Source organism: Manis pentadactyla, chromosome 14, assembly GCF_030020395.1.
Source record: "Manis pentadactyla isolate mManPen7 chromosome 14, mManPen7.hap1, whole genome shotgun sequence".
Classification (NCBI taxonomy): Eukaryota; Metazoa; Chordata; class Mammalia; order Pholidota; family Manidae; genus Manis; species Manis pentadactyla.
In genome coordinates, this window is record NC_080032.1 from 41,123,370 (window position 1) to 41,142,691 (window position 19,322).

Genomic DNA, 19,322 nt, shown 5'->3' on the forward strand with positions numbered 1-19,322 from the left:
TCACATTTTCTTCATCTATTCATCTCCCAAAGGACATATAGGTCATCTCCTATATGCTATAATTATACTTATATCATATATAAATCATATACTTACATATAAACTTATATGATATAAAAATATATCATGCTATAATTATACTGTTATTTGAAAAGTTTAAATTTATGACATATAATATTTCTATATTATACACATGTAATATGTATTTAATGTTGGAATTTAATGTAGCTTTGCCCCAAGAAGCTATACAGCATTTTGTTTCTCCCCCTGGGATAATATGATAGCTAGGATACTCAATAAATGGTTATGGTAAAATATGTTTTTAGAACTTACTAATAGATTTTAATTTTTAGTCCAGAATGTAGGGAGAAGATAAGTGAACTTAATATTGTAGAAAATCTGCTGATGATCTTACATGAATATGACTTGCTTTCCAAAAGGTAGGATTACTAACAGGAAAAGATCATGTTCTATATTTGATGAAGATTATTATTATTATGTTATTTATATTGTTAGCTGAATATCTGAGACAGCTTGGCATTTATTTTCTATTTAAGTTTATATAAAGAAACTAGAGCAAAGAGGGATATTGATTTATCTTTGGTCCTGATTACTTCTAGATCTGGGCATAAATTCCCATTATGTAAATCTTATGATCACATCTTTAATATTTTTACTTTTTGCATTTATTCACATCCTGTCTCTTTAAGGAGACAAATTCTGAGGTGACTCTATTTTTTGTAATTGTGTTAAATAAATTATTAGATTTCTAAAAATCTATTTTGCTTAAGGCAAGTAAAATAAGATAGCTACTGACTTGTTTCATGACCATCTGTTATCATAAGTCAAAAGAGAATCTAGAGTAGCATGAATTCATCATCTTCACTGAATTACATATTGCTCTAAAAAATTACTGTATCCAGATAGTTACTAGTTTGTTTTTAAATAGACTTGCAACTGTCATCATTTGCTATTTAGTTGAGTAATTCATAGTTTTATAAAGGGAAAAATAGGTAATAGACACCCCAAGTAACTAAACCCTGACACTTAGTTCATAGTAAATATCCTTGGATTTTTCTTGACAGCTAATTTAACCCTCTTTTACGAAGTGTCTTTACAGATTTAGTCATCTGAACTTATTCTCCTAACAGTCTTTGCACAAGTGTTGGAAAGCCAAAGATGTATAAGAAGTGTGTGTATAGAGTAGGAGAAGGGACAGACATAAAAAAAAAGGTGCCACTGGAAATCCAAGATGCAGAGGACACCATGGGAGCATAGAGCAGGCATTCCCAACCAGGGCGAGTGTCCTGAAGGAAGGAGAAGTTACCTGGACAGACGGAATGTGCTCCCCACTTGGAGGCATGAAATAGGATGCATCATAGGAACTTGGGTGGTTGTGCACAGCTGGAGCAAAGAGTGCAGAAGGGAAAATGCCAGAAAACTAGATAGTCGATAATAAAAATGTAGCTGATCTTGGTCAGGCTTTCTATATGGCAGACACTGCACTAAGCACTTCTGTGTGTTAACTCATTTGATCTATGCAATAACTATTAATTTCCACATTTTACAGATGAACCAACAAGCCATCTTTAGCCAGGCCATGCTGGGCTCTTTGTGCTAAATAAACAAAGAGTATGTTTTTTATCATGAACATTATGGGGACTCCCAGATGTATTTTGGGGGAGGATTACTCTGATAGCAGTGTGTGGAGTAGGAATATTGTCATACAATGAGATCCACTCAGAAAAAGGACGGGGGATGTTTGGCCCAGAAAGTTTGAGGAGGTAAAGAATATTGCTTTCCAAAGAACATATGTTCTGAATGTCAAAGCATAAAATTTTTGGAGGTAGAATAGCCATGGAAAACTGGCTCAGGGGAAAGGAATTGTAAAATACAGAAATGAGAATATTAGAGAAGTAGATGGCAGAGGGCTTATATCTTGAATAAAATCAAGGATCACAAAAACAGAGGGACAGCTAGCTGCACTACCCACAGGAGAGTCCCAGGAGTTGCCCAGGAGATAGGGGACATTGAAGGCTCTTGATTGGCAGTGGCAGGTGGCAGGTTGGAAAAGGAGAAGCAAGTGTCTTATGTCTTGGATGATTCCTAGTCCTCTGGCTTGGAAAATTGAAAAGACTGTGATATCATGAGTCAAGATCACGGATATTAGAAGAGCCGATTTGAGGATGAGGATAATAACATTGAATCTAGACACATCTAGGTGAGCACCTGTGCAACAGCCGTAGGCTGAAACCGTTGGAGGTCAGGAGTATGCCTGAGCCCAGCTCACCGTGCTGTGGCAGAGGGAGAGTTTGAAGCCATGGGAATGGATGGCTCTGCCCGAGGAGAGTATTCAGAGTGTGAGACTGGAGGATTAAGGATGGTTCTATGAAATGTCATGATCATAATGTTTCAGAGCTCAGCTGAACCTTATGTCTTATGCCACCATTATTTTTATTTTACTCACCAGATATTCACTGAGCCCTTGGCATTTAGTTCCTTTTCATTATAGTGTTGGTGATATTTTATATTAATATTTTGTTTTTGTAACCATGTAGTCAGTTTCTAAAGGCTAGATAAAGCTTTTCTGTTTCTTTGTCTTGAGCACAATGCAGGTCCCATTGTGAATACCTGATACTTATTTCCTGGTTTGGGGACACAATGAGGATATGGCTTAGAACAGCTGTCAGCAAACTGCGACCTGCAGGCTAAATTTGGCTCACTGCCAGTTTTTGCAAGTGAGGATTCACTGGAACACAGCCAAGCCCATTCATTTTTATGTGTTGTGTATGGCAGCGTTTGTGCATGTTGGCTTGGTTAGGCAGTTGTGACAGAGACTGTGTAGCCAGCAAAGCCAGAAACATTTGGCTGTGGTCCAGAAGTTTACAGAGAATGCATGCTGACCTGTGACTTAGTAAATGTTGGAGTCACAGTCCATGTGGTGACTGTAGGTCTAGTCTAAATGTAAAGTCTGTAGCCCAGTACACAGGTTCTCACCCCTCACCCTCCACACCCCCTTTCAGACTGACTGCAGAGCTGCTGCGCCTACTTTGTGCAGAGCCCCAGGTGAAAGAGCAGGTGAAGCTCTACGAGGGGATCCCCGTCCTTCTCAGCCTGCTGCACTCTGACCACCTGAAGCTGCTCTGGAGCGTTGTCTGGATTCTGGTTCAGGTTTGTGAGGACCCTGAGACCAGTGTGGAAATTCGCATTTGGGGCGGCATCAAGCAGCTTCTTCATATTTTACGCGGGTGAGTGACAGCGGGCTCTGCCCCAGTCATTGAAGGAGGGAACTCCGCAGCGTGACGGAAGATTGGGTACATGTTCACCTTGTGGTCATTCATGTTTTGGAGAGTCATTCATGCTTGTCACAAACATGCTCTAAATCAGTATCAGGGGCATTTGTCTTTTAAGGACCTTGGGAGCCCTGATACATTTATCTTTGCATCTCCAGCCCCTGTGCAGTGCCAGGAATGGGGAAGGCCATCTGTCTGCAAGTGTAGGTTGAATGGAAACCCAATAACCCAAAGAAGACATTTATCTTGTCACCTTTTTGAGTCAATATATGCATAAAGAATCCCAACAAGTACAATAATTACTACTGTTTTACTAAAATATATGTGCAAGTGTGTCGTTCGTCTATAAAGAGAGAGCAGAGCCCACGGTGAAAGGGCAGGTATATAATCCTTAGTTAGATCAGGAGAAAATGCTGTTGGTCAGATGATTGCCGTTCCCTGACGCTGGCCCACATGTTCTCTTCTCCCTTATCTCCATCGCAGTCCTCTAAGCTGGAGGGCCCTTACTGCCTTTCTTTTAAAAGTAGAATTTCAATGACTTTCAAAGCCTTGAGTATGGGGAGGGGATGGTTTGTTAAAACAGTATCAGATGGAAATTCTCTTGAAGTCTATTGAAGTAACTACTATCTTGTATGTATTAGATATATTGAAGTGTTGTATAACAACATTTTTGGTACCATCAGTTGGAAGGTTCTATTACCTAAAACTATTGTAAAGCACAATTCAGCCCTATGGATGCTGAATAAAAGCTGAAAAGGAATATGTCTGCCTGAAAGGGATCATATTTATGATCTATAGTATATAAATACATCTCATTCTAATAAAAGCAGAGTGATTTACCAATTTCAATATGACTAGATATTATAAAATCAATATTATTCAGACTTTATGCTTTTTATGCCTCAAGGGATATTGCAGAACTATGTGTTATCAACTTCATTTTCTGTGATGGAGCATTCCAAGGTGTAAGAACAGACTGTAGAGATATGAACAGTCATGATTTCTTTCATTACCAAAATGAAGAGAAAAATTATAGACTGTTAACAATCTGCTTGCTTTTATGAATATCACATACAAATCTCAAAAACTTCATAAATCATAAATATTTCACTAGTACTGTAGCATAACAAGCTAGGCTTTTGGTCGAAATAATTACATTTGACAAAGATATTTTTTTTTTGCTTGAGTTAAAGTATGATGGTGATGATAGTGGTGGTTATTACTATTGGTCAATTTATCTGTTACAACAGTTATGGGTTGCTCTCTTGGAAAACAGTTATTTTCTTGATGATAAAATTAAATTCTGTAATAGTTAAGCAATACTTCAAAGATAAAATCTACCTTTGAACCACACAGAACTGACTTTTAATACAAGGCACTGATGCTCTGGTTTTGCTGAAGCAGTAACTCTCCTTGATAGAGTTTTTTTTGCTTGAACTCCCTTCTGATAGGCGAGTCCGAAGAGTCATTTTCCCAGTCTGTTTCTATGTTGTGATGTTAGAAAACTTTCCTGGGAAGATGATATATGTCAACACTTATTCTATGTTAAATATGTCTCAGTGCCCTGGGAGAATTTATTACCCCAGCTGGGTAAACAATATCCTTTTGGAGCTTGTGCCTGCCTCTGGGCTGCCTGGAACTGGTACAAGGGGTGGAGGTTGCCAGGTAGTCTGCTGGCTTGAGTGTGAGCAGGAATTGTTGCCATGGCAGTTTCCAGGAAACCTGTTCATGCCCATTCTCCTGCAATCCTAAAGTCAAAGATGGTTCCTACAAAGCAATATACTCCTTTTTTTTTTTTAAGGAAAAAAAGAACTCATGCAATTAATCACAAGAAATAGCTTTTTAAATAAAATTTAGAAAGTAAATTTTCATGTTTCAAAACAAAATACCTTAGGAGAGAGAGAGAGAAACTCATGGATTGATTTGATGGGTACCTAAGATGAAGAATAAGCCCTTAGAGGGTAATACACTCTTGTTCAGGTGAAGTGATCCCTGAAGTTTTTGTTTTAACAGTAATTATCACAGATCCCTGATTGTGACTATCCCTAGGCCCAGCTCCACTGCCTTCTGCAGGCTCATTGAAGGAAGGACATTAGTGGTCCCAGATGACCTGGGAGGGAAGCCAGGGAGACTCCATCCACATTACATTCAGGCACATAGAAATCCAGATAGAGCTGCTGCCATAGAAAATAATTTCATGAAAAAATATGGTAATCATGTAAAACAAAAGGGAACACAGCAGGTAAAAGACGTGAAGAATCCATTGAGGAAGATGTTGCATTAACTAATCAGAAAAACAAATGTTTTATTTTATCAAAGATGTTAAACAGAACATGATATTTATGAAATGAGGTTAAAAATGAGATGATAGGACAATAAAAAGGGAAGGAGAGAAATTGAAGAGCTAGGAAAGAAGACAAGGACTGTATGATATCCACAGAATTAAAAACTTCTCAAGAACCACAAAAAAAAAAATGGAGTTAGTTAAAGGAAGGACAAGCTTGAAAAAATTGCACACAATGCACAGGAAAAAGATAAAGGAGTGGTAGCAATTACAAAAGGAAAGACATGGCCCACAGAAAATGAATTTTCAACATGTGGGTAATTGATATCCCTGAGTTAGAGATTAAAATAAAAGGATTAAAAAAAATCAAAGATATAACAGAAGAGAACTTTCCTAAAATGAAGGTACATTGGAATTTCATGGAAAAAGAAAACTCAGAATGATGAAGACTGAGATCTATTCAGATGAATTGATTGCAGCAGAATAAAGTTCAAAAACAAAAGTGTTTGTGCAGAACAGTGGGGAAAGGACAATCCTCTCAGTACTAGTGCTGAGTCAGTTCAGTAATATTATAGAAAGGAAGGAAGGAAAGAGGGAAGGAAGAGAGGGAGGGAGGTAGGGAGGGAGGAAGAACCACCTTACACCATCACAAAAACAATTCTAGGCTGATTGGAGGGTGAAACAGTAAAGAGGAAACTTCATGACTTGGGGGAGGCAAAGATTTCTTAAACAGGACCCAGAAAGCACTAATCATGAAGGAAAAATGGTAAACTGGTCTATGCACTAACTTTTCTTTTTTCAGAGATAGAAACTTTGTTTCTGATCGTTCTTCCATTGGAAGCCTGTCCAGTGCAAACGCAGCAGGCCGAATCCAGCAGCTTCATCTGTCAGAAGATTTAAGCCCTCGGGAAATACAAGAAAACACTTTCTCTCTTCAAGCTGGTATTTATAGCATATTGTTATATCTTACTACTTGATATGGTTTGACAGATTGTTTTATTATTCTCTGTTACAAAATTAGCATGATAATATTAATTAGGCACAATTTGTAAGTTTAAAAAACAGGTTAAATCCGTGTAGATGTCTGAAACTCCTTGTTACCAGTGTTGGACTTGAAGATTAATGATGCCACAAACTTTCCTCTCCCTTCCACATTCTGAGCACATTGAGAAGCCAACATAGAAGTCAGGTGTAAAGAGAGCTGAGCATTAGCTTTATTCCTGGTAAAGCTGGATTAGAGAATGCAGCTTGATTTGTGGTCAGGATCATGGCCCTTGTTGCTTTCTAGATCTTGGGACCACCTCCTTAAGGGAGATTGGAGAACGTGCATGCACCCATTCCACTGGGAGCAAGGGAGTGCCTTCCGCACAGCTCATGAGCTCCTTCCGAGAAGACAGAGACCCTGCCCTGGGTGGGATTTCCACTCAAAAGCTGGGGCAGGGATAGGTTTACGCACTGGCACTTTGGTGCACCCTGAAACAGGTGTGTAGTTTATGCCCTGCACAGGGGCACCTGATCTTAGGGGCAAGAGGAGCTGCAGTGCTGCTGAGCAAGGTGGATGCTGGCAGTGGCTCCCAGGAGAAGAGCAGAGAGGCATGGGGTTAGTGAGCAACTGGAGATCCTCGGATGGGAAGAGCCGATGCTGCAGTGGGATGGGGAGACGGGCAGGAAAGGGCCAACTTTGCTCCTAGCTATTTCCTCCTGGAGAATGGAGAAGATGTTTCTTCAGACATATGAGGTCAGTGAAATAGGATCCCCTGCTTGAGAAAGGCCTCTATGTCAATGTAAGGGCTTTGAGGCCCCGATCCAGAATCAGAGCTCCTGATTTCTCGGCCTCAAAGCGTGAATGAGATGGCTGGTAGAGGTCAGAGGGCGGTTACCCACATTCCAGATGATGGGGAGGTTATTGCCTGGGAAGGAGCACAGGTGGCTTTTGGAACTGGAAATGTTCTATGAATTCATCAGAGTGGTGGTGTCTACCGAGTATATAGATATGTAATATTTCATCAGGTGGAGCATTTACAATATGTGCAATTTGCACAGCTCATTTTGTACTTCGGTAAGAATGAGAAATAAAATGAAACATAAGAGGTTGGGAGTGGGGTCTGAGTTTTGCTCCATCACTTTGATGACCAAGTGGCTGGGGACAAGTACCTTAACCTCTCCAAGCCTCAGTTTGCACATATGAAATGGAGATGGTAACCATGGTGTCAGTGATAGGGGGGGTCACTGTCAGAACTATGTGAGGGTGTGTGGAAAGTCCACAGCACAGCACAGGGCTAGAGGCAAGGGCTCAGTGAAATGCTGTTATCCTTTATAGCTGCTCAGTGGTATAGGAGCCTGTCTACCTCTGGCTGGAAAAGGAGGGGCTCTGTACAGAACACCACCAGAGGCGGCCATGTGGTCAGGGCATGGGATATACTATCTGGTGGGCTGGGTCAGACTTCTATCGCTGTCCACTCACTTATGCTGTGGCCTAGCCTGTTAACCTTCCTGAACCTCATTTTCCCATCAGTAAAACTCTACTTATAACACTTAATTTAGATAATATATTTAAAATATTCATTTATTCAAGCACTGCAGATGTACTTCTTGAGCACCTGCTAAGTGCTGGCACATGTTGGGTGCTGGAGAGAACCTGTCTCTGCCTCCTGGTACACAGTAAGTGCTCAGTGAAAGACTGCTGAAGGCTGTACGTGTGTATGAGTTACAGAAGAGGAGAGTTAGAAGCCGTTACAAGTTTCCCTTCTCCCAGGGCTGCCCTGGAAGGAAAATTAGTGCTTTTTGAGGAATCACTCTGCTAACAAAATTCCCTGTGGAGTGAGTGTGCAGCAATTACTCTGCTCCAACGTTTGGTGTTTTCTTTCCAGCCTGCTGTGCTGCCCTCACCGAGCTAGTGCTCAACGACACCAACGCCCACCAGGTGGTCCAGGTGAGAGCGCCGCTCTCCCGCGTCGGGGCCCCATCTCCAGCGCCACGGCTGACCCCTCCTCAGCTTGCACCCACATTGCCGAATGGTGCTTCGGGATGCCATCATTTGGTTTCAAAATATTTTAATATGTCTCCTTTAACTTACAGGATCTATTTTGTATTCTTGTCCTTCCTCCTGTAACTCACTTGGCTTAAAAAGACCTGACAGGTGGTTAGTGAAGGTGTTTCTTCTCTCCATTATGTGCAGTGATTTTTATCTTCAATATCTTTTTTTTTGTAAAAAAAGCTCTTCTGAATTGCCTTAATTCTGGGCATATAGGATACTGTGTAAGGATAGCAGTCACTTTAAGAGTACATAAAGTTATTCAGCTAGAGGTGATTGCAACACAGCAACATGAAGTTATTCAGCTGGACGTGATTGCAACACAGCAAACAGAATATTTAGTGCTGAGAAATGGATATTACAGAGCATATAATTTATTAGTCAACCCACTGTCTACATAGCTCTCCGTATATGTGTGTGTAAACATCATCCTTGTATGAGTTTTTATTGCCAAAGTTACCCTCTGTCTATTGAATTTTAGCATAAAAATTTTTCTGTATGTGGGAATACAACATACCCAACTTCAACATCAAAATGCATAAATATATAGATGTTAGTAAGAGAACAGGTCGCCAATGATTAGAATTCCTATGGGGAAGCTCAGCAAATCAGGGAGTAATTGAAGGACTTTTTTTTTTTTTTCCAAAAAATTGCAGTAATTGTTTGGCCTTGTTCATATATGGGTTTAATTTCTGCTATCATTCTTTGCTGGCTTGGCTCCTGGAAGAATGATTTAGCCTCTCTAAGTTTTGGTTTTCTCATTATTAAATGGAAATTATAGACTAATTCACAGAATAGGTATAAAGATTAAGTGCAGCCAGGTAGGAAGAGCTCTTTCCAGTTATAAATGCCCAGATGTGGAAGATTTCAATAAATTATACATTTAATAGATAATAGAAAAGTAGTAATAAATTAATATTTTTGGTCATTCCTCCATGCATGTATTTGTATTAGAATAAGTCTAGAACAATGTTAACCATGCTTTCATGAATAACTTTCATTGCTTTAAAAAAAATCTATTATTCTTGTTTCTTTTATTTTTCTACAATAATTTATATGTATCATTTAATTACCAACTATAAAAGGAGAAATACTTCAGTAGGTATTTAAAATGCAAAGTGTAAAGTTATTTTCATCCCTTTACTCTGTCCTTTTTTATCCCCTACTCTTTGTTTTTAAAATACCTAAATCACTTTAAATTGAGATAGTTTATTATTTGTAATCTTTAAAGGCAGTTGAAATTTTAAGATTGTGATTATTATGTCTTTGGTATTTGAAAGTATTACATTGGCATTGTTAGTATTGTCCTGTAATATTTACTGAAAGTTCTAAAATTGTACTAACATATCTTCTTTAGTATTAATTTTAAAGATTGTTTAGTTAACTTCTTTATGCTTACATATCTCTATGTTATTGTCACTGGTCACTGGTAACATGATGCTTTTATTCTTCCAGGAAAATGGTGTATATACAATAGCAAAATTAATTTTACCAAACAGACAAAAGAATGCAGCAAAAACTAATCTATTACAGGTAATAAACATGTCCATGGTTCTTCAATATCAAATTACTGAAATCCGGGGAACCTCTGATAATGTAATAGGAGTTTTAGAATTTTTAGGTTAGTGCTGGGCCCCTGTGCTCACTGTGAGGGAAAATATCTGGTGAGGGAGGCTGGCAGGGAAACGAAAATGCCGTTAAAACAATGTAAAAGGCTTAATGACAGTTCTCTGTGTGGGGATCAGGTGATTTTATTTAGGTGTTTCTTTGCTTACCAGTAAGTCCTATTTTTTCAAAACATGCATTGCTTATGTATCAGAAAATAATAAAAGAGGATAGTTATATGCCATCATTAAGCATGGACCATAGTCACTAATGTTTCCCCTTTACAAAGGAAAGCCTGTAAAATGGAGCTTGATGAACAAGAAGGGACTTGCCAAATGGATAATGGAATATGAGGGAAGCACCAAAGGCATCTGCTACAGGGTGGAAGGGCATTCCACACAAAGGGAACAGCATATGCAAATGCAGGAAACTGACGGCCTGCAGTGTGCTTAGGCTGCTCAGTGGGGCAAGGTGTGTGTTTGCGGAGGGAATGCTTCAGGAGATGGGGTCTCACAAGCAAGAAGGGGACACATTATGCAGGGTCCAGTGTGTTTTTCTGAGGAGTGAGCATCGGTGGCCAGTGGCCCCACAAACACTGAATTGATGGCATCAGATTTACAATAAGCCGTGGCAGTGGTTGCAGTCGTCTTTTTTTCCAAGTCATTCAGAAAAGGGAGTAAAAAACGACCTTTGCCTCCTACCTGATTCATGAGCTGCTGCCCAGAATAATGGTCAAAGCTAGGAGAGAAGTTCTGGTGGTGTTTGGGGTCAGGAGGCAAGGGTTTTGGAGAGCCACAGATGAGATCACACAGGTGGGGCACTTTGTTTCCTTAGTGCCCCACACATGCACGGCACGGTGCCGGAAAACAGACGAAATCAACTCCATCCTGCAGATGCATTTTGTTAAGCCAGTAGAGTTTTTAAGAATTTGCACTGAAATGGCTTTTGAGGACTCTCCATGTTGTCCGCTTTCTCATGATGGTCCCCACTACTCTCTCAGCAGGCTCCTTCATGCCATTTTGTTACCTGCCTGGCTCCTTGGGCAGTTTTCTTTGTGAACCCTCTTCATACATATTCTGATCACTCATTTTATCACATGATTCCAGATTCAAATTCAGCTGTTCACCCCCGAGGTGGAGTATCATGCAGGTACTGATGGTTGGGGGCTCTCTCCCTTTTTTTTGGTCCTGCAAAATGTCAGATGTTTATTTTTCTTTGCTGAAGTCTCCCAGGCCTCTTTTGGAGTGTTCTCAGGAGTTACTGTCGATTGTTCTATTTGGGGAACACTTAAGACTCTTCACTCAAGAGGCCAATTTGTCAAGTTTGAGTCCAGTGTGCCTGTGGCTATTTTTATATGTCATGATTTCTAGTGTTTATTTTCTCACAGAAACCATATAAATATTGAGGCATACATAGCAGGCTATAAACAAAATAAATCTTCAGTTCCTGGAAATCTTTGGCCATTTGGTTTTCTCAGGGTAGGGATTTTATATCTTGTTTCTGGTCTAATTTTGCACTTTCTAGAAAGGAATTAGTGACAAACGAGTGAATTAAGGCCAAAGGTCCCTGGCATTCTGCAAAATACATGCTTTTTTAAATATGAGAAATATACCAAGTATTCATATTTTTGGTTTACAATCACAAGTTTTGGCTCCCCCCACATGCCAAGCACTCACATTAAAGCCAGTTTAATGTTTACTTCATAATAATCCTATTTCAGAAATGTTTTAATTTGTTGAGCTGCCATTTGAGAATTATGTATCCTTTTTTCCCCAGTGTTATGCGTTCAGAGCCTTGAGGTTTCTCTTCAGTATGGAAAGAAACAGACCGCTCTTTAAAAGGTATGAGCTTGGAGAAATTTAAGTGACCAGTGGATCAGTCATTAGATTAAACTGTTTTCGCATACTGATTTAGATGCAAACAGTAAAGGAAGAATGAATCACTATACAGAACATGTGTCTTCAGATTTCTTAGAATCCAGATAACACCGAGTTCCCCTACTGTTACCTTAGCACTGAAAACTAACAAATGATGAAGAAAGGGCATGAATCACTATAGCAATACAGCTCTTCTTAATTACTGTGACTGCTATGATGTTTAGTTTTTTTTTTTAAGGCATGAACATTTTGAATGGGTAATGTCAAAATATGAGAAATTCCATTGAGAAATTCCAAAGTTGATCTAGGCATTTCCTCCTAATAGAAAAAAAAGTATTTGTCTGGCCTTCCTCCATAGTGGAGGAACTCATTTAAAGGGGAGGAGGCTGAGCTGGTGAGCATGACAGAAAAATCACCACTTCGGGAAGCAAACACTAGTTGCCTATATCTGTGGTCTGCATACCATTTACTAGGGCAGGTTAGCCAAAATCATAGCCCCAAGTTCTTACTAGGATTTTATTGATAAAGTAGGATAGAAATAAAACCCTGAGTTAATAGAATTTCTTTTGTTCAGGAGCATGTAGCATTTTATGTTGTTACTTTGTTTCCATATGACACTTGAATTTGGGGGAAGAAGAGGAAGTAAAATAGTTATTCATTATAACTTTTCCCTTTCAAGGCCCTAAACCCATTCATTTTAGTGGACTTGAAGATTTTAATAAGCCTTTGAAGCCAGAACCTTGGAAATGATGCATAAGTCTCTCCATTGTTTATCTGTGATTTTTATAAAACATTTAAAAATTGAATTAATATTTACCTCCTAGGGTTAATATGAGGACTGAATCAAATGGCATTTATGAAAGTGCTAGGCACTCAATAAACACCCAGGAAACATTTCTCCCTAATGTGTTTAATACTATACCCCCAAGTATCTTATAAATAAGGTATTTGTACTATCTGTATCATATCATTTTTAAACAAATTTTTAAGTGTCAGCACGATGTTGTTCGCTGTAAGACCAACGTTGTTCAGCAGGTCTCTAGAACCTACCCCTCCAGTTGTTTCTCCTTGTCTCTTAAGAACCAGCTGCAGTTAATTTTGTGAGAGAAGCTGCTGAGCGTTCCCCTCCACTCCGTTGATAACTTAAGGAAGTTAAGTTTATGCTATTAAATCAGTAAGTGGCTACATCACAAAGGGAAGGAGCAAGCAACAGTTTCCAAGCCCTAAGTGATATGTACATGTGTATTTTTCCCTGTAGACTTTTCCCCACCGACTTGTTTGAGATCTTCATTGATATAGGACATTATGTTCGTGATATCAGTGCTTATGAAGAATTGGTATCAAAGCTGAATTTATTAGTGGTAAGTCCTGGGTTTTAAACATCTCATCAGGCTGCTCTGTGGCCAGGATGGAATTCATCATACAGCCCATTTCCTTTTTCCGTTTTGGTTAGGAGGATGAGCTAAAGCAAATTGCTGAAAATATTGAAAGCATTAATCAGAACAAAGCTCCTTCGAAATACATCGGCAACTATGCGATTTTGGATCATCTTGGAAGTGGAGCTTTTGGCTGTGTTTACAAGGTGACTTTGCCCTTGGAAAACAACGTTTCTGATATTCAAGCAAACTACACGTCCCACTTGCACACCCACATGCAACTGAATTGGAGCCTTGATTATTGAAAAATGGTGAAAAAATACATATAAAAATTAGAGTGATTGTTTCTCTCTATCAGATAGTCGATGTTGTCTTAGCTCTCATCTCTAGCAATTGGTCACTGACCTTTGAGGACAAAAGCCATTGTTACTCTCTCAAAAAAATAGTCAAAATGGCTTGTTCAGTGTGTAACACAGTCTCTAAACTCAGACCAGCATGTGAGTTCATATTTACCCAGTAAAAATCTCACACTAAGCATTGCAGACTGGCGCAGGAGATGAGCTTAGTGTAAATACAGATAGAATTTAAAAGTGCTGTGACTTATTTTGATTACTTGGTTTAATCATGTGACCTTATTAATTTATCTTCCTTCTCCTTCCTATCCCCACCCCATCCTTTGTGTGTATGTGTGTGTGTGTGTGTGTCTTCCTTATTTTAGGTTAGAAAGCGTAGTGGTCAAAATCTTTTAGCAATGAAAGAGGTCAATCTACATAACCCAGCATTTGGAAAGGATAAAAAGGATCGAGACAGCAGTGTGAAGAATATTGTTTCAGAACTAACCATAATTAAAGAGCAGGTAAATACTTTTTTTGTTCATGAAAATTTTTTTTTTCTTTTAATAAATGTCATCAAAAGAAAGTAGAGTTCTTGTGCTGTTCTTGTCCATGCTGTTTAAGAACTGGTTCTGTTTAAAAGGATTGACTTGAGGTGGTGATATTTTAGTTGGCTTTTCCTAAGGCTTGACAGTGAACCACAGGAAGACTTTCAGGAGTTTCTATCAAGGCCAGGGATGCAGAATGATTGAGTTTACAGCACAGAGCACATCACATAGAAGAAATCCCTCTCTTTCCATTGTAAGCATATCAATTACCTTCTCATTATATTGTAGAATATTTGGTTACTTAGTTACTTGCACAAGAATATGACTGAGTTCCCTGACTTTTGTCAAGTGGAAGCAAGCTGTTAACGTTCCTGAAATATGGCTTATTAAATCTAAAATGTGGATTTTTTGGTTACTATTTATTGGCATAAGCAGAATATTCTGACATAATGTAACAATGCAATTAACCATCATTATGAAGGTTTGTTTGGGGAGAAGGAATAAACATGTCAGAAGAGAAATGAGATTTCTTCTTGTGATCCAAGAACACATCGGTTTCTTTTTCAGCTGTCCTTATTTGCACATTCATTGTAAAAACTGTTCATTTCTAACTCCTGTGCAGAGCTGTCAGCTTCACTGCTTTATTCTCCCTGAGTTATGTTTGCATGGCATCTGTTCTGGGACAGAAAGATTACCATAAACATGATGGATTTTGTTTATCAGAATCTACAGTTCCACTCCAATTCATAAATTACAGTAAACATAATCATTAATAGCTAATTTTATAGTTGACTGTTTTATATAGTAGTCAGCTAGAGTTTAAAAAGTTAGTGCTTGCCCATGTTTAGGGTAACCTGGCCTTCAGCTCTGTGCTGTTTCATTAGAGCCCAGGGTTAGAATGTGGATTCTGCCTTAAGCTGACCTAGAGTCTCCATCTGAACCAATCCTGGCCAGTGAGCTAGGTACAGAATATAGTTCTTTTGCCCACCCCGTCTCATATTGTTTAAAATCCTGCTGGCCACCTGCTGATTGGTGAGGGAGACTGTTTAAGCACATTTCCTAAGAAAAGATAGTATCAAGGTGGGGACATGTAAGAGGCATCTGCTTGGACTTTTGAGATAATTCTGAATTGTACAGCTGTGCTCTCAGCAGTGGACTGGACCAATGGAAAGGATAATAATGTTGAGGTCTAAAAGGAGGAGGTAATCACAGACAGAAGTGACAGAAATAGGGCTAGAAAGGGAACGTGTGTTTGTAGAGATTAAGACTAAGCTGCAGTAACAGAGAGGTGCCAAAATACATGGGCTTAAAGAAGAGGCCTCACAACACAGTGGGCTATTTCTCATGTAACAATCCCAAAGGGAGCTGTCCAGGTTGGAAGTGTTCTCTGCTCCATGCAGTCATTTAGGGATGCTTGTCCTTTCTCCTTTTTTTACTCTGCCACCTCCTAGGGTTGTCTGAATCTATATGGTTGAAACTGCATAGGCATGTTCATATCTGAGGTGGGAAGAGGAAGCCCATGGAGTGGTGGATGCACTCCCAGTGTTTAGGGCTCAGGCACAGGGGCACACGTTTCCACTTACTCTCTATTGTTGAGAACTGAGTGATAGGCCCTGTCATGGCAGCAAGAGAGGCTGTGAGGTATGTCTGACTGGGAAGCCATTGTCCTGCAACAACTATTGCAATGGAGGAGTGGGAGAGGGAGTTTTTGGTGGACAGCTAGCAGACCCCCCCTTCAAAAAGGCAAGAAAAAGATCAGAAAGAGATACAAGCCATTTATAGATGTAATGGTGACTATTCTGAGATGAAACAAACTTCAATTTTCCTAGAAACTTACATTATAAACACAAATATTTTAGAATTTGTGTAGAAAACGACTGTTTCAAAAAAGTAGAATTTCCATGTTATATCCTGAACTAAACTTAGGTCAAGGAGAAATTGCATTGCACACTTTTTAAACATAATGAGGAAGCCTTTATTTAAGATTATTGCAGTAGGGATCAAACTGTTGTCGTAGGGAAGAGATCCGGCTCAACGCTGACTGCAGCAGGGACAGCTTGGGGTTCGCGACCAACAGGTAGGGTGAGAGGCTCAAGAGATGGAAAGTGCTGAGGGGGATTTGGTTACATTTCAAGGCTGGGGAAGAGGAACTTGATTAGATATCCGAGAGTGGGAAGATCTTGCTAAACTGGCTTAGCAGGATTCTTAGTGAAAGTAGACAAGAAAAGCCAAGAAAAGCACTCAGAGAAGTCTGGCTGAAGTTTGACTAAGGAGGGAGTCCTTGTCAACTAACTATAATTTAAATGGAGTGAATAACTCTTAGGTTATTTCCATTTCACACTAATCATTTTGGAGAGCATAGAAAGACAGTGGAAAACAGACAGAGGCAATGTGTGTAAATAAGTGACGGGGAGAGGTAAAGAGCAACGATGTATGCATTCATTGTACGCAGCTCTGCTTTGTTCAGCTCTTCCCTCTGCCCAGCCTGTGTGGTGCTGGGCTGGGGAGTGCCAGGTAGGTGAGCTCTTGGGTCTCCTAGTTCTGCAGTTCTCTCCTAGGTGGCGAAATTAGGTCCTAAGGCACAGTCGGTTTTTAATTCTCTTTGATAAGGCTATATGGGGAGTTGCTATTTTCAGATTAGTTTTGTAGGTAGCAAAAAGAATCATGAAAAATATATCAATTAGATGAAATTTTGAAATGCTGTTTTATAAATAAATGTAAACACAATTTCTTTGTTATTTTCAAATATGAAACTAGCTCGCCTGTGAAAACAAATTTGTAGTTTGAAGTAACATGAATGCTTGTTATTTATTTTCTTATAGCTCTATCACCCCAATGTTGTGCGCTATTATAAAACATTTCTGGAAAGTAAGTATATGTTTTTGTGATATTTCTAATTAAAGAAAAGTATCTTTATTACATATTATATTAGAATGTCACCAATTAACTTAATCAACTATTGATTTTTACTGTTGTTTATTTGACAGTGGGATGATTTTGTGCATCACTTTCTTGATCAGTGTAACAGTGATGTAATCATTGAGCTAAAGATAGTTTTAAAATACTTATGAAAGACACTGAATGAGTGTGAACAAACCATAGTTGTAGCTATTTTCATTCTCAAAGAATTTAGTGGGATCATGGGAGAGCAAACTAAAAGATAGTGACTTCATTAAGAAAAATTCTTTTTTCACTCCCCCACCCCGCACAGATTGGGCGTGGCCTAGGCCTTTAATTTCTTTTACTTTAAGTTTGCATAATTGCCACACGGTGGCGATGGAGCCCTGACATCTGCAGACAGGCAGGCTGGCCTAGGATGTCAGAACACTGAATCAAAACGTTGAGATAAAGCCAAACTCAGTCATTTGTTTAAAATAATATAGGGCCTTTGGATGAAATAATAAAATACTGATAACTTTAATGATGTGCATCACATATGAAGTTCCAAATAAAACCCCTGTTTGTAAGATTTAAAGAACTCCAAGGCAATGATTGGGACTTCCTCACAACCTGTTCATCAGTGCTATTGTTCTGCAACCTGTTGTGTGTTTTGGTGTGTCATTATCTTTACCCATCTCCCTTCCCCTAGACGACTCAGGAGCTCAGTGCCAACCTCTCCAGTAAATCCTGCCTCATTGCTGTTTTTTCTTTACGTTAGAATAATTAACCATAATTTAGTGTGGATCCCATCAGAGATCAAGATTGGCTTCTCACTTGGACTGAAGTGACATAACTTGTCATAATTTAAAAACAAAATGAAACTTTTTAACAACCTTACATCTTTCAGAAAGAACTGGAAGTGGCTTAAGAATACGTAAAATATGCTAAAATAGATTAGGAAATTGTGATAAAAGGTAAACAAAATTAAAAATAAAGCTAGAGGTAAGATTAGTACATACAATAAATCTTTCTTGGGCTCATGAAAAATTGGAAACAATATAAATGCCTATCTTTACAAGAATAATTAAGTAAAATCCATCTGTGTTGTGTAATACTATGCAGCCAGCAGAAAGGATAGCATGGATCTGTGTGTGTTCTGATATGTAAGTCTGTTGAACAAAAAATATAGCATGATTTCATTTTCTGTAAATACTGTATACATATTTTATTTATATCCAAAACATTACAAAAAATACACATCCCATACCATTGTTAATAGTTTCATACTGGTTTTGGAGGAGAAAGTGGAATTTACTTCTTTGTTTCTTGGCTTCCAAAACAGAGACACAAACCCAATCAGTTATGAGATTCCCCATATCTGTAAGATGAAACAGAAGTCCAGCTTTCTCTGCTCTTGAGAAATTCTGTCATGAGTCATGTTTTCAACTGCATCATTGCAAGAGCATGATATGATTCCATTGTAAAATTCTGTATGGTTAATCTATGTGACTAAAAACACACAACACAATAGGTTGAAATGTAATTTTCTGAATGCCTGACTTCATTTAAGGGTAAATTATGACTCTAGAGAGGTAAGGTGGGTTTACATATGCTTCAGGAAATCTGCCATGATTTGGGATCATGTAAATCATGACCAGTCAAACCATCACTTTTTCTCTTGGGTGCCCCCCCAACCATCCCACATCCTGGCATACATAGAAAATGCTAATATTTGCCCACATAGACTTATGGTAAGTGGGAGCCTGTAGCCAGAAGAGATGGCTGCTGGACTCCGGGTGTCCCCCATGGCTCACCCCATCCAGGGCCGAGGGGATCCATGTCTTAGGCCATTTCCAGCTCTTTAGTGTGTGCCCTGCACCTGCATTGGAAAACTTGTATTCTAATACAGGTTTTCTAAATGTTATGTTGAATTTTAATTTCTGTTACCCTTTTCTTGTTTCTTATATAGATGATAGATTGTATATAGTTATGGAGCTTATAGAAGGGGTCCCTCTTGGAGAGCATTTCAGTTCTTTGAAGGAGAAAAAGCTTCACTTTTCTGAAGAAAGACTATGGAAAATATTTATTCAGGT

General features: G+C 38.9%; 1 protein-coding gene across 6 annotated transcripts in view; it reads left to right on the forward strand.

Annotated features, from left to right (window-relative positions):
- Positions 1-19,322, forward strand: part of NEK10 (NIMA related kinase 10) — a 208,377-nt gene that overhangs the window by 51,094 nt on the left and 137,961 nt on the right. For all 6 annotated transcript variants that reach the window (XM_057492430.1, XM_057492431.1, XM_036886203.2 and 3 more), the window contains exons 11-21: positions 354-440; positions 3,024-3,248; positions 6,380-6,519; positions 8,448-8,509; positions 10,067-10,144; positions 11,993-12,057; positions 13,352-13,454; positions 13,547-13,675; positions 14,188-14,325; positions 17,172-17,217; positions 19,199-19,320. In XM_057492430.1, coding sequence (XP_057348413.1) covers positions 354-440; positions 3,024-3,248; positions 6,380-6,519; positions 8,448-8,509; positions 10,067-10,144; positions 11,993-12,057; positions 13,352-13,454; positions 13,547-13,675; positions 14,188-14,325; positions 17,172-17,217; positions 19,199-19,320 — 1,195 coding nt within the window. The remainder of the gene's footprint in view (positions 1-353; positions 441-3,023; positions 3,249-6,379; positions 6,520-8,447; positions 8,510-10,066; positions 10,145-11,992; positions 12,058-13,351; positions 13,455-13,546; positions 13,676-14,187; positions 14,326-17,171; positions 17,218-19,198; positions 19,321-19,322) is intronic.